Source organism: Neophocaena asiaeorientalis, unplaced genomic scaffold (genome assembly GCF_003031525.2).
Source record: "Neophocaena asiaeorientalis asiaeorientalis breed wild unplaced genomic scaffold, Neophocaena_asiaeorientalis_V1.1 scaffold50, whole genome shotgun sequence".
NCBI lineage: Eukaryota > Metazoa > Chordata > Mammalia > Artiodactyla > Phocoenidae > Neophocaena > Neophocaena asiaeorientalis.
The window spans coordinates 353,643-367,020 of record NW_020172717.1 but is presented as its reverse complement, the minus strand read 5'-3'; the positions used below and the strand labels follow the sequence as shown (position 1 = coordinate 367,020).

Genomic DNA, 13,378 nt, shown 5'->3' with positions numbered 1-13,378 from the left:
AAAAAAAAAAAAAAAAAAAAAAGAATGATTCCCAGACTGCTGGCTTGAGCAGTCAGATGATTGTGTCATTTACGGGGAAAGAAGACACTTGGGGCTAGAGAGGTGGGAAAAGCAGGTTTTGGGCAGGGGATGAGTTCAGCAGATTGAGCTGTGCATCAGATTCAGTTTTTATACTAGAATGTACATTTCTAGTCTCCCTTACCAAAACAGCAAACCAAAAACAAACAAAAGAAATAAGCATAGTAGAAGTATGGATGGACAAATAGTTTGTACTTCTTTGTTCAGTTTTCCACAGGTTGTCCTTTCTAATTCTTTTATTTTAGCAGACAAAACAATTCATTAAATCATCAGTATGCAATGTGTCTACGTGTTAATATAGAGACTTTATTCCACAAAAAAATCACATTCTCCTTAATACCAATTATTGCATCTTTATGTTGATAAAAGCATTAAAATTAAGAAAGATTAGGATATTGAGAATATGGTAGAAATTATTTTACTTTAATAATTTTTTATCGTATTACACTTTTGTGATCCAAATGGAAAATCGAAGAAAATGGAAGAGCTCTTTCCTGCTTCCTTACTTTTATCATTAAATATTTCCACACCATATTTCTCCAGTTTGAAGGCTCTGATTAAAGTCATCGTCAAGGATCTCTTACATACTTATATTGTCCTTTAAATTGAAACTCTCTGATGGTCTATGGATAATTAGGAGTTAACTGATGAAATGAGGTAGTGGAGAAGACCTTATTACAGAGAGGGAATAATATGTGCACAGGTCCTATGGTGAGAGGAATTTGAGAGAGAAAAAAATGCCATTGTTACTAAAGTTGAGAGAGCAAGGTGGTCATGTCCGAGGTGATGTCTAAGGAGCAGGCAAGTAGGGACTGAGTATGTAGGCCATGTTAAAAATTTTGGCTAGTATCCTAACTTCTAGGAATCTCTAGGTGTTCTGGGTACATAGTAGGTATTCAATAAATATTTTTAATGCCATCTATGCTTTTCAATTCAATTTAATTAGTGGTCAAATTCATTCTTCTCAATATATGCAGCACAGTTGATAATGGATAGCACAACCAATTTCTGAGAACACTACTTGATAATGTTTTCCGTGAGTCTTTAGGAAAACTCTATTGTATATGAGCACCAAAAATAAAATAAAAATAAAAAATTGAAGCCTTCAGGGTGGTTTGGAGGAAATGTAACACTACCGATAAGGACATAACACATCAAAACTTGGCTTACGAATAGAAGCATTTAAGCATTTTGCAGCCTTTACTCTTCAATAGCAGAGTGCAGATTTAAAGAGGAAGCAATAGGAACTGAAGCCTCTGAAATTTTATTGTAAATTTAAAATTTCAGACTTGGGAGATTTGTTTGAGTTCCAGCAAGAGTAATAATCTCAGAATGTGTTGAGTTCAGATTGAATACAAAAAATATTAGGTTGATTCTGACTTAATTAATTTCCTCTTTGTTTCTCTTTCTTCCCTCTTCTTTTCCTTTCTTTCTGTAGGTGGTTCAGAAGTGTATTCCTTTCCTAATCGGGCATTTGAAGGATTCGACCCATAACGACGTCATCCTAAGCATCCTCATAGAGATAGCAGGCTACGAGCCAGTGGCTTTGAACAGTTTTCTTCCAATGCTGAAAGAGATTGCTGAGAGATTCCCCTACCTCATTGGACAAATGGCGAGAATCTTTGGAGCTGTTGGGCATGTGGATGAAGTAAGTATGGGTTTTTTTCTCTCCATTTCCCTAAATTCCATTGGCACTTAATCCATAGGAGCTCTGTGGCCTACAAATTTGTCCTGAGACTTCTGAGAGTTTCGTTTCTTTCTCTCTCTCTCTTTTTTTTTTTTTTTTTTTTTTTTTTTTTTTGCATGGACAGCAGCCTCTGGATCAAGGGCACACTGTGCAGGGTTATGTGGAAGGTTCAGGAAGTGAGGATTTCATTGCTGGAGTGCCACTGAGGAAGGCGAAGGGTTACAATGGAAAGAGCACTATGACAGATTCAAGACCACTTTGTAATAACAGCAACCAGTAAAAGAGTTTCATCTCATTTCTGGTTGCAATTCTGGTCAACCAGGAGACCATCAGTAAACACAGAGTTAGGTCCCAGAGACTGCCTATTAACGAGAACCCATAGCTATCCTGTCAGTAATTGCCTGGACTCTATTTTTTGAGCCCTCTACATGATGTTACTTGAGAGAGTGCAGTAAACGTTCATGGATGTTTAAAAGTCCCAGTCTAAATATTTGCATAATAAAATCTTTCGGAAGGGACAACAGGATGCCACCAGAGCTTGTGGGGACTAGGCAACTAAGAAAGAATTTCCAGAAATTAAAATTCTGAAGGGTGTGTGCATGCATGTATACACACACATGCATGTCTGTCTGACGATTTCATATTGGGATTTAGGATTTTTATCTTTTAAAAATAAAAGCAAATATATAATCGATAGAGGAAAGCTTTTACTTTCACCCACTTACCTATACTGTAGTTTCCTATTAGATAAATATAAAATTGTACAACTCTTAAAAGAGATTTCATAGTTCACCAAGTTTAGCAATCTGTTTTGTTTGATTTCTGCTATGTGGAGAGCCTGGTGAATGCCAGGCTTCCTCCTGGTTGAGGGCCTTACTCCTCTAGTTTCCCAGAAGTAGGTGGGAGAACTGGTCTCCCAAGCAGTGTGTATTTATGAATGTGACAGTGACTCTTGTAAAAGGATTACTCGGTACTGACGTGCTGCTTAGTATAATCCCTTTCCATTCAGTGCTGTTTGGAATGTCTCCTGCCTGCCATGATCTGCCTTCTGGTAACAGTTTCTGTGCCCATCGCCTTTGCTGCCAGGAGAGCCTGCTGGTATGCCCAAGTGCTTTTAGGCCAACTGTAACCAACAGCTGTTTGCCTGAATCTGCTGACATTGCAGATTTTTGCGTGGGCCAAAAAATTCAACCTCTGATGTGCAAGGCCTTGGAATCTTCAAGTGGTAGTTCCTTTTGTCACAGATACATTTATGATTCATCAGTGTGTAGTGATGCACATTGAAAGTGACTGCACCTCCCATAGAAAATGTAATCTGTAAACAAAGCAAAACAAAACAAGCAAAAAACACTAGCCACTGTAGGTTTATCTGAACTAAGGCTAACTTGAGAGAGAATGGACTATTAGGTGACATTTATGTGACTCCAGGTGAGTGCAGAGAGAAGGTGAGGAGGGTCCAAAGAGCCTCAGGGATCACTTATTTCAAAATTCAGAATATCAGAATATTTTCTCATCTCTGTCTCTCTCACCTCTCTCTCTGTCTCTGTCTCTGTCTCTGTCTCTCTCTCTCTATCTCTCATTCTCATGTGCCCATGGAGGCATCTATGTTTGGGAGAGAAAAAAAATTTTTCTGATGCTTCTGATTCACCTCCTCAGCAGAGAACAATTTTAGATCAAATACTTTCCAAATGTTTCTGGATATCAGGACTGTATTAGGAACTTTTTTAACAAAATAAGTTCTTGGGCCCCATAGAATACCTACTAAATGAAAAACTCCAGGAAAGGGACCCATGAATCTGGATTTATGGGACACCCCTCCCCCACGTCTGCCAGGGTAATTCTGATGCAGCATTTTGTGGATCAGTATTGGAGATCCCTTGACATAACATATTTAAAGCATTTTATCTTTTAGACAAAGGATCAATCAGGCCTTATCCATCACCCATCCTGCCCTCCTCCATCAAGTCATGCTAATCAATTAAAACTTTTCCAGACTACTGATATAGCAGTTTACATGTGGTCAGGAGTAAGTAACACAAAAATTCAAAACAGCAATGGTTTAAACAAAGATACACATCTATTTCCCTTGCACATAAAGAAGTCTAGAAGGCAGTCAGTCTAGAGCTCCATGTTTCAGAAACCCAGGCCCCTTCTCCTTTGTTGCTCTCCTACCCTTGAGCACACCAAAGAGCACAGGGCTTCTATCTCATGGTCCAAGATGGCTACTCCTCTCCACCCATCAATTCAACATTTCAGCCAGTAGGAAGGGGAAAGGGGAGAAGAACTCTTCCAGACAGTCAAACACAACCTATTGTTTATAGCCCATTGGCTAAATAAAACAAAGCTGCAGATGACCATACCTAGCTGCAAGGGAGGCTGGAACATCTAGTCTGGATTTAGGTGGCCATATGCCCAGCTAATCAAAAGAGGACAGAAAGAAATGACAGGGGACAAAGAATGTCTCTGTTGCAGTTCATCAAGTCATTCATTTCTCTGGGTCTCTTTTCTCTCCTCAAAAATAAATAATGTCTTTGCACTGGATTACTGCCCTTCTGGCTCTGATATTCTTGAATTCCATTATTCCATTTCATTTAAGATCAGACTGACACAATTACCTATAAGTGTTAGTCAGGATCCTTTACTCAGAAATAATGCCTAAGATATCAGCCTTTGAAAGTCCTTCTTTTAGTTTTAAGAATGCTAAAATTCAGATGTCCCAAGAATTAGTAGTCTAAGCAGCTATTAACTGCTTAATTTGAGTAAACTTGTTCAATGTTCTAAAAATTTTGTGGAGCCATATTCCTAAAGACCAAAACCAATAAGCAAGATACATGTGTATGGTTATTTCTCTCCAGCCTCTTTGCAGAAGGAAACAGAGAGTTACTGAAGTACATTGCCAGGTGGGTATGAGGGCAGAAGTCAAGTATGGGCTCCTGGCTACCTATGAGGAGGACATTGCAATAAAAAGAGAACAGCAGGAACTTTGCCCTAAAAAGGCCCAGCTGTTTTCTGTGTGGAGAGCTTGGTCTGTGTGACATAAAGGGACATGGGGATATATGAGACATGGAGATGTTTAGGGTGTTAATGAGACAGCCACAGGACCCTAGTGATCTCAGGCCCTAGGATCCTCTTTCTCAGTCTCATCTAAAAATTTCCCAGCCTCATCTAAAAATTGACTTAATTAAAATTTTTTTTCTCTTTGCCACCAGAGTAAAATTTTCAGAGGTATTCAGGGGTTCCAAGTATCAGATGATTTTTGTTGCTAGGATTTTAAAAGATTTTGGAAATACAGAAAAGCCGATGCAATTTGAGTATCTTGCTTCAACTTCTGAGATGCGCAGTCTGTGACTGATTGGAGCCTACTGTTGATCCCTCCCTTGCTGCCTGCCTTCCAGCAAACTGCATTGTTTGATCCTTACGAGGAAGAGGGGAGTCTCCAGGGAATGTACGGCCATCAGGCCCAGGGCAGCCTCAGGGGTAGAGTCAGCCTGGAGTCAATCACACATGTTATTAATTGACTTCTGCCCCACCTTCTGTGCCTGCATAAAGCCAAGTGTAGGAACTGCAGGACTGGCTATGGGGAACCATACCAAGTGTGCCTTTCTTTCAAATCAGCACCCATCTGGGTGGGCAAACTGTTTTCAGCAGCTGATAGCAGTCACAGTCTTCCCATCTGCTGATGTAAACCCAGCAGAGGAAAGTTGTATCTATAAAACAAAAAATAACACCCTATAGATACTTATTTTCTCTATCTCCCAAATTACCTCAGGGATCTTTTTTTGCCCAGTTTTGGAAAGAAACCATGCTTAATAGCCATGGTGCTTGTGTCACTATAGGAGGCTGTATGGTGGTGACTCACAGGCAATTTTCAGGTGTGTTCCGGCATCCAAAGTACATATGTTGGATGGAGAGTGAAACTAGAAGGAACAAAGGGCAGAGAAATCTACCCACTTCTAGGGTAACTGATGAGTGGTTGCCTCTGAGGTGTACCTTCTTTGGCCCTGTCCAGTAAAGGACACAGCTGGCTCTTCATAATGCCAGGATACACCCCACTTCTGTGGTGTGTTCAGTTGAAGCAGATGCACAAATAAGGAATATTATTTTATTAGACATGTCCTCAGCATGGCAAAAATACACAGGTCCTTCTGTCTTTCTCAAATGAGGAGACTATATAGTGGAGACCTCCAGACAACAGCAGAAATGACTTAGTAGCTTCTGAGGGTCCATCCTCAGACCTACATCCAGAGAATTCATATAAAGCCCTTAGCACAGTGCCTGGCATCGGGTAAGTGCTTGATACATTTCAACTAATAATAGTAATAATAAAAACAACAGCAATATAATAAAATCCTACCCAGTTGGAGAGTGTTACTGAGAGAGGAATGTGTTTCTTCCCACTCTAATGCATCTCTTGTAGAATTACCAGTTTTTTTCCTAAAAATGCAAGTGTGATCCTACTTCCTTGCACAAAGTCTTCTGTTGGCTCCTCCACTGCCTATAGGATGCCATCATCTTGGCTTGGCCCTACCCTCCCTCTCTAGCTTTAACTCTTATCTGTCCAGGCTGTTCCAGCCCCGCTATGTTCTGTCTGTTAGCATTTTACATCCTTCCCTGAGCACACCTTGCTCTGACGTACGTTGTGATCCTCACAGCCTATTCTTCTGCCTGGATAGTTTCCATCCCCTGCTCTTATCTTTCCTGACCCAGATCAAATGTCGCCTCCTGTGTAAGCTCTTCCAGTTCCCTTAGGCAGTTAGTCACCCCCTCTATGCTCCCACCTCACTCTGGCTGTACCTCAAAGGTCATACCGACTGTGCCATGTCATAATTTGCCTGTCCATGTCTATGTCTTCTCCATGAGTTTCTGAGCTCTCATAGGAAGGAATCATACCTTATCCATCTGAATTCGCCTGTGGCCAAAAGAATTCATGAGTACTCTAGAGTACTGTTAACTAAGAATTTGAAGGTTGGATTCTCACTAGCCACTTTCCTTCAGTCAAGTCTCTGTCTAATTCTTCTAGGTGACATAACTATAACTTAAGAGAAAGGAGAAGAAAATATTAAGATGGAAAGTGTTGTTGACTCTTCAGAGCCTACACAGTTTATCTCTAATAGCTAACAGGTGAAGGATGAGAATAAATTGGATAGCGGACCTGACGTTATTAACCAGAAAGCACATGATGAGCCATGTCTATCTGTGATTCCCAAAGATCCTGGCTCTTGGTATGTGACATCAGAGAAAAATGATGTTGAGTGGATCATGAAAAGAGGTTTTCAGTGACTTCCCTGGTGGTCCAGTGGTTAAGACCTTGCCTTCGAACGCAGGGGGTGTGGGTTTGATCCCTGGTCGGGGAGCTAAGATCCCACACGCCTCGTGGCCAAAAAAACAAAACATAAAACAGAAGCAATTTTGTAACAAATTCAATAAAGACTTTAAAATGGTCCACATCAAAAAAAAATCTTAAAAAAAAAGAAAGAAAGAAAGAAAAGAGGTTTTTACATATGAGAGCTCAGCAGGCAGCAAACCGGTTGAAGTACAGCTCCCAGGAGGAACATTCACCACTGTAGACTGAGCAGTGATCACCACCTAGGATGTGTCTGTGTAAGAACGCATTGCATGAGTGATCTTGCTGCCCATGGGGACATCCATACAGTGTAACATGGTGGCTAAGAGGGTGGTCTTAAGAGTCAGACCGCCTTGGTTTGAATCCTTACTCACTGTGTGGCCTTGAGCAAGTCACATCACCTCTCTAGATTCAGTTTCCTCATCTGTAAAATAGGAATAGCAGCATTATTTACCTCGTAGTTTTGTTGTGAGAATTTAATGAGTTAAACCACAGAGAACAGTTTCTGGCAAATGGTAAACATTCAATAAACATCAGCAATTTATTACTTCCTCAGTGGTACCCAAGACTTTCTCATTGCATTTATTTAGATATAGACTGAAACTTAAGCCAAGCAGACTGAAATCAGGGAAGACAGGAACAGGTAAAGGGTGTGCCTCAGGGAAAGAGACTGAGTGGATGTGTATGTGGGGGACAAGTCAAAATAAGGACAGAAATAAAAGGAATGAGGTACTGCATGTACCATCAAAGGTATAAAGCAGGACTGGCTGTATCTTCTTTCCTTGTTAGGAAATAACTGGTATATATAAATTTTTTTTCTAGAGTGGAATGTATATCTCCATTATATTGTAGACCACCATTCCTGAGGGGAATAAAAGTAACAAAAACAATAATAAAGCCACATTTTGTAAAAATTTTTATAATTTAAAATAAGCCTAGTTTTCTTGGGGGCACTGGAAGTGCATTGCTTTCCATAAAGGGCAGGTGGTCCCCAGCTCCCCACCTATAAAAACAGCTCAAATAAGTTTGCAGCAATTTTTAAAAAAACTCTCATTAACTAAATCTGAAGTGGTTTAAATTAGATCCAGGCCAGATTGCCTTTTCTTGCCCATGAAGAACTGAAGTAGAATGCTTCAATTCCAGAGGCTTTATTTTTTTCGTTATTTTCTTCACTCATTAGACTCTCTGAGCCGTGCAGGTGGTCTCAGCCCCCTTGGTTGGGTATTGCAGTTATTACAACCCTCTTTCCTAATGTGGGTCCACATGCAAAAGAGACTTCTTTAGGAATGGCTTTGACTTTTTTGAGAGGACAAACTGCATTCATGTGTTCTGTCCATCTACCTAAGTCTCAAATAAACGAACTGAAGCAATTTTAGTTTAAGAGTCCCATCCTCACCAGGACCTCATCTCGTTAGAAGGCACACACTACTACAGAGCACACCCTCCATAGCTGTGTTTCCTCCGCCCTATGCCAGACCCACAAGGCAGCCAACCTATGTGGCGGAAACAGAGATGCCCTAAACTGCTCTTTACACATGATCTCATAGTACGTGGAAGGATGTTACGGCCAGTTGTTTTCCTTAGCTGGAGACCAGCAGTTTGCACCTGTGAAGAATCAAATGGCATGCCCTCTGAGTGCGGCCACTGCCAGGGCGGGTGTGAAATCCTGTGCCCTCTGCCTTGTTTTCCTAACTGGCTGGAATATGCTGGCCAAGCACCAGGGTGTGTTTATTACATCCTCTCTGGGCTCAGAGTCTTGGACACTTTTCAAGTAGAGAAGTGACACACGTCTTGCCCAGGTCGCGTTTCTGTGACATCCGGCAGGCCTTCCACAAAAACACTTCCAGGAGGAAAAGGAAAAGAATGACAAAGGCAACTGAGAACCACATTACTGTCCTCATCCTGACTGTGTGGAAAAACATCCTGCGAAATAGGAGCTGGCTGGATGCTGTGCATCTTTAACTTGGAAATCAAGACTAAAGGCCCTAGGGGCCATTCCACAAGATGAAGGACCTGTGACTTAAAAACCACAATTTCCCCAAGGGTGGGGAATTTAGTTAAAACTTTGGTAGGTTCAATGTCTTTGGGGAAGCCTTGGTTGGTGCCAGCCGGCAGCTACTTAATACTACAGGATTGTCATCATCGGGGAAGATTCTTTTTTCCAAAATGCAAATAGCTTTATTGTTTTTTATATTGTAAAAAGGGTACATGCTAATTGAAATGATATTAATAAGAAGTCTCTCGCAGAGTGTAAAGAAAACAAAAAAATCTTTTAAGTATATACAAGATATGCTTTCACATAACAGAGCTGATTTTCCATAGCCTCCCTCAATGATATAGGGTTGAGTCGCTGATTCTTTCTGAGTGCAAACCCCAGTGCTGGTGGTGAAGGGAACACAGAGAGGAGAAAGACATGGTCCCTGCCCTAGAGGGGCTCACAGTGAATGGGGGGCAAGAGAGATGTACAAACAGATGATTAGAGTTTAACTTGGTGCCTGTTAACTACTGATTTCTGAACTGGATCAAGAAGGAAAGAACTCACCTTGTGTGGCTGAGTTTGGAAGTGTGTTCTAAGTGAGGCTTGTTGTATGATAGGATTATGTCAGGGGAGGAGGAGGAAAGTATTCATGGGAGGACACAGCGGGTGCAATGGCAAGCAGCTGGGGGAAAGCCTTCTGGAAGCCATGAAGAGTTTCAAGTGCCTGGATAATGGAGGGAGGGGAGAGGGATGAGGCTGGATGGTAGACTGGTTCCAGATGATGGAAACTCCTCATTGATTAGCAGGCAGTTCTTGTTTTCTACCTTCTCTCTCCAAACTTAACTTATCACTGGTGTCCAGGTCACCTGGGAACAGTATTTTGTTTCCCTTTATTGTGTAGACAAGCAAATGAATACTGTGTACCTCAGAGTTCCCCAGAAACTAAAGAGCCTGGTAAAAGGACAAACAGTCCCCACAAATAGTTGCAAATGTAGGATAGTAATGGTTACAAAAGTTACATGTTGCAGCAATTTTCAACAATGTCTTGTAATTATCAACTGTAATTTAGGCCAACCGACCAAATGCACAAGGGGCTGTCAGTGCCTCTGTGAGGGGAGAGCTTGGCAAGGCCTAGAAAGGGGCCTCTGCTTGACCAGTCTCCCCTCAGGATTGAACCCCAAGGATAGTTAGCCTGGTCCCCGCAGATCTCACCTCCTCTTTTCAGAGGGGACTTCTGCCTTTCTTATACCAGTGTCTGTGAGGAAGCAGGCCTGTGCCTGCCCCACCAAAAGCATAAAGTTTCCACTTAGCAACTGCCCTTCTAGGCTTGAGCTTAAGATGTAAATGAATCCTGGATTCATCAGAAAGGACAACTTGGCATTGGCAGCAAGTGGGTTGAGGGGATAAAGCAGTTACTACTTCCAGCTCAAATCCTACTGCTCTTTTAAGACTATAGCACAGACCTTGCTCTGCCCATAGCCCTTAGGCTTAAATCACTTCAGCATAAGCCAGCTCTTCTGATCTCTGGTGGCCTCGGCCTGCAGCAGCTTGAAGCAGGGTTTTGGTTCCTGGCCAGTGATTGAGGTCTGGTTGCGGCCGTGAGAGCACTGAATCCTAGCCACTGGACCAGTGGTCAGTGACAAGGCCCTGGCCCTATGGCTTTGCAGAAAAAGAATTCCCACAGAGATGGAAAGTAGTGAAACAAGTAAAGTATTTATTAGGAGAAAAACGAGTACAGTACGTGTGGATAGACACACAGGCAGGCTCAGAGAGTCACGCCCTCGTGGCAGTTTGAATCACTTTTATGGGGCATGTCTTCCGGGTTTCCTTTGGCCAGTCATTTTGATCTGCCTGGTTCAGAGTCCGTACCTGGTTCAGAGTCCATATTTGGTATAGCTCAGGATTTTCCCATGTGTGCGCACACATCTCTTAGCCAAGGTGGAGTCTACCGAAGAGGCCTATGTGTAGGTTTGGCCACTTGGTATCACTCCCCTTTTTTTTTTTTAATTTCAATTATAATATTTTTTATTTTTAAAAATTCTTTTTGTTTCGCAAATTTGCAAGATCATTACTTTTTTTGTATTTTATTTTATTATTATTATTTTTTAACAACTTTATCGGAGTATAATTGCTTTACAATGGTGTGTTAGTTTCTGCTTTGTAACAAAATGAATCAGTTATACATATACATATGTTCCAATATCTCTTCCCTCTTATGTCTCCCTCCCTCCCACCCTCCCCATCCCACCCCTCTAGGTGGTCACAAACCACCGAGCTGATCTCCCTATGCTATGCGGCTGCTTCCCACTAGCTTTTGACCTCCAAGGGGCCTTTCTCTGCATGTGTAGCTGGGGAGGTCTCCTGACTTTGAGAATGAGGAATATGTGGTCTCTTATCTTCTATCTGGGCAGGGCCCAGCCTCCTCTCTCAATTGTCCTGTTATTCCCTTCTCGGGGTATCTGTCCACAGGGAACGGACTCAAACCATTTGCTCCAGGGGCCTATCTCTCTCCTGCTTCCCTTCAACTGCCAGCATCTGCATTTCTGAGTCTGTGGTTTTCCCCAACTTTACAAGCCACCCCGCTGACATGCATGGCAGGATAGATGTGTGATGAATATCACCCCCAGCCCCACTAGCAGCCTTCAACCAATGATGGGGGTATTTATACCCCAACTGTGTCACTCCTCAAATGAGGTAACCCTTTCCCCAGAATCTCCTGGCATCCCTTCCGAGCTATTTCCCTTCTCTGCCTCACTCTTCTACTCCTGTACTCATCGCTGCAGTTTCCAAATAGATGATTTGCACATAAATCATCTCAGGGTCTGTTTCTGGGGAGCCCAATCCAAGAAAAAGTCATTTCCATACCCTCCCAGGCCATCACCATCTTCCCTGCTCTGAGCATGTGAGAGTGTACAGCTGTAATGTGGAGTCTGCACCTGACTTTCTTCTGGTTGCATTTGCCTTCTGTTCACTTGGTGTATGAATCCACACACTCCCAACCCACTCTAAGCCCTCTGAAAGAGGGCACACTATACCTTACATTTCCTTGTTACCCTGCACTGCAACTGTATTTGTGGCTCCTAGCATGTGGGCCACAAATACTTGCTGACCAGCTGTTACATAGAGACTGGAACTTGACTGGACACTAGTACAGGTCTTGTACTAGTAGACGGCAGCTGATGACATGGCAGGTTGTGAGGAAGACCAGGAACATTAAAGACATTGGGTTCCAGTTGTGGGTGGTGACTACTGGTTTTCAGATTCTGTTGGTCTCCTTTCTGTGTGGTGGTCAAAGTATGGTCCCCAGCTTTGGGCACCACTGGGAACTTGAATCAGAATCTACAAGTTAACAAGATCCCCAGGTGACGTGTGTGCACATGAAAGTGTAAGAGGCACTGGTCTCAAGGATCCAGGCCCCACAGGGCTTATCTGCTATAGGATCCCCCCGGGGGTCTGGGCATGCCCACATACGTATATGCATGCATGATTCATGTATGTTTATAGACACAGCCACACCCCTGCAGGTTTCTTTGTGAGACCCATTTGTTTCAATGTAAATAAATCAATAACCTTTAAAAATGATCATCTTTGGCAATGTTAGGGTAAACAGAAACCCAGGGAGCATCAAACATTATTTATTATACAGTTTCTGAGCATTTATCACACATCTGATGTGTGCAAGGCACTGTAGAGAGTGTAAAGTTAAATAAAATTCAGCTCTTGTGTTGCTGGAAGGGGCTTCGGTTTTTCTTCACTTAGAAATGATCCTTCAGTGGGCTTTGACACTTCCTGTATAACATTCCTAGAATTCCTCACCCCATCCCCTCTCCTATGGAAAATGAGGCGGCAATGAGGGGAGGATGGGGGGAGAGTGTTCCTAATTAACAGTTTTAAATAACATAGGGGATATATACAAGATTTTCCTATTGCTTAACTTTTTTTTTTTTCCTTGTTACTCAATTCATCATCTTTTGACCAGGATCTGGAAGCATCCCCAAAACCCCCAGCAGGATTTGACACATAGATGGTATCACCGTGATGTAAAGGTTTTTTTAAATAACTGTACTCTCAAAAAATATGAGGAGAGTACTTGAAAGTAGATGAATTTTGTTGCATAGCCATAACTGTACTATTTGAGCTGATATTTACATTTCAGCTCTCTGCCTTATTTATCAAAAACTGTAAGCCTGATTTTATTTTGTAGTGAATAGGAATGGGGAGCTTGGTGCTGGTTCACAGCCCCTAAGAAAAGATGTATCTGACAGTTGGCTGATCAGTCACGCTGAAATGT

The 13,378-nt window shown here is 42.1% G+C and overlaps 1 protein-coding gene across 4 annotated transcripts in view; it reads left to right on the top strand.

The window, feature by feature from the left end:
- Nucleotides 1–13,378, top strand: part of VEPH1 (ventricular zone expressed PH domain containing 1) — a 215,166-nt gene that overhangs the window by 76,790 nt on the left and 124,998 nt on the right. For all 4 annotated transcript variants that reach the window (XM_024740169.1, XM_024740167.1, XM_024740168.1 and 1 more), the window contains exon 6: nucleotides 1,517–1,726. In XM_024740169.1, coding sequence (XP_024595937.1) covers nucleotides 1,517–1,726 — 210 coding nt within the window. The remainder of the gene's footprint in view (nucleotides 1–1,516; nucleotides 1,727–13,378) is intronic.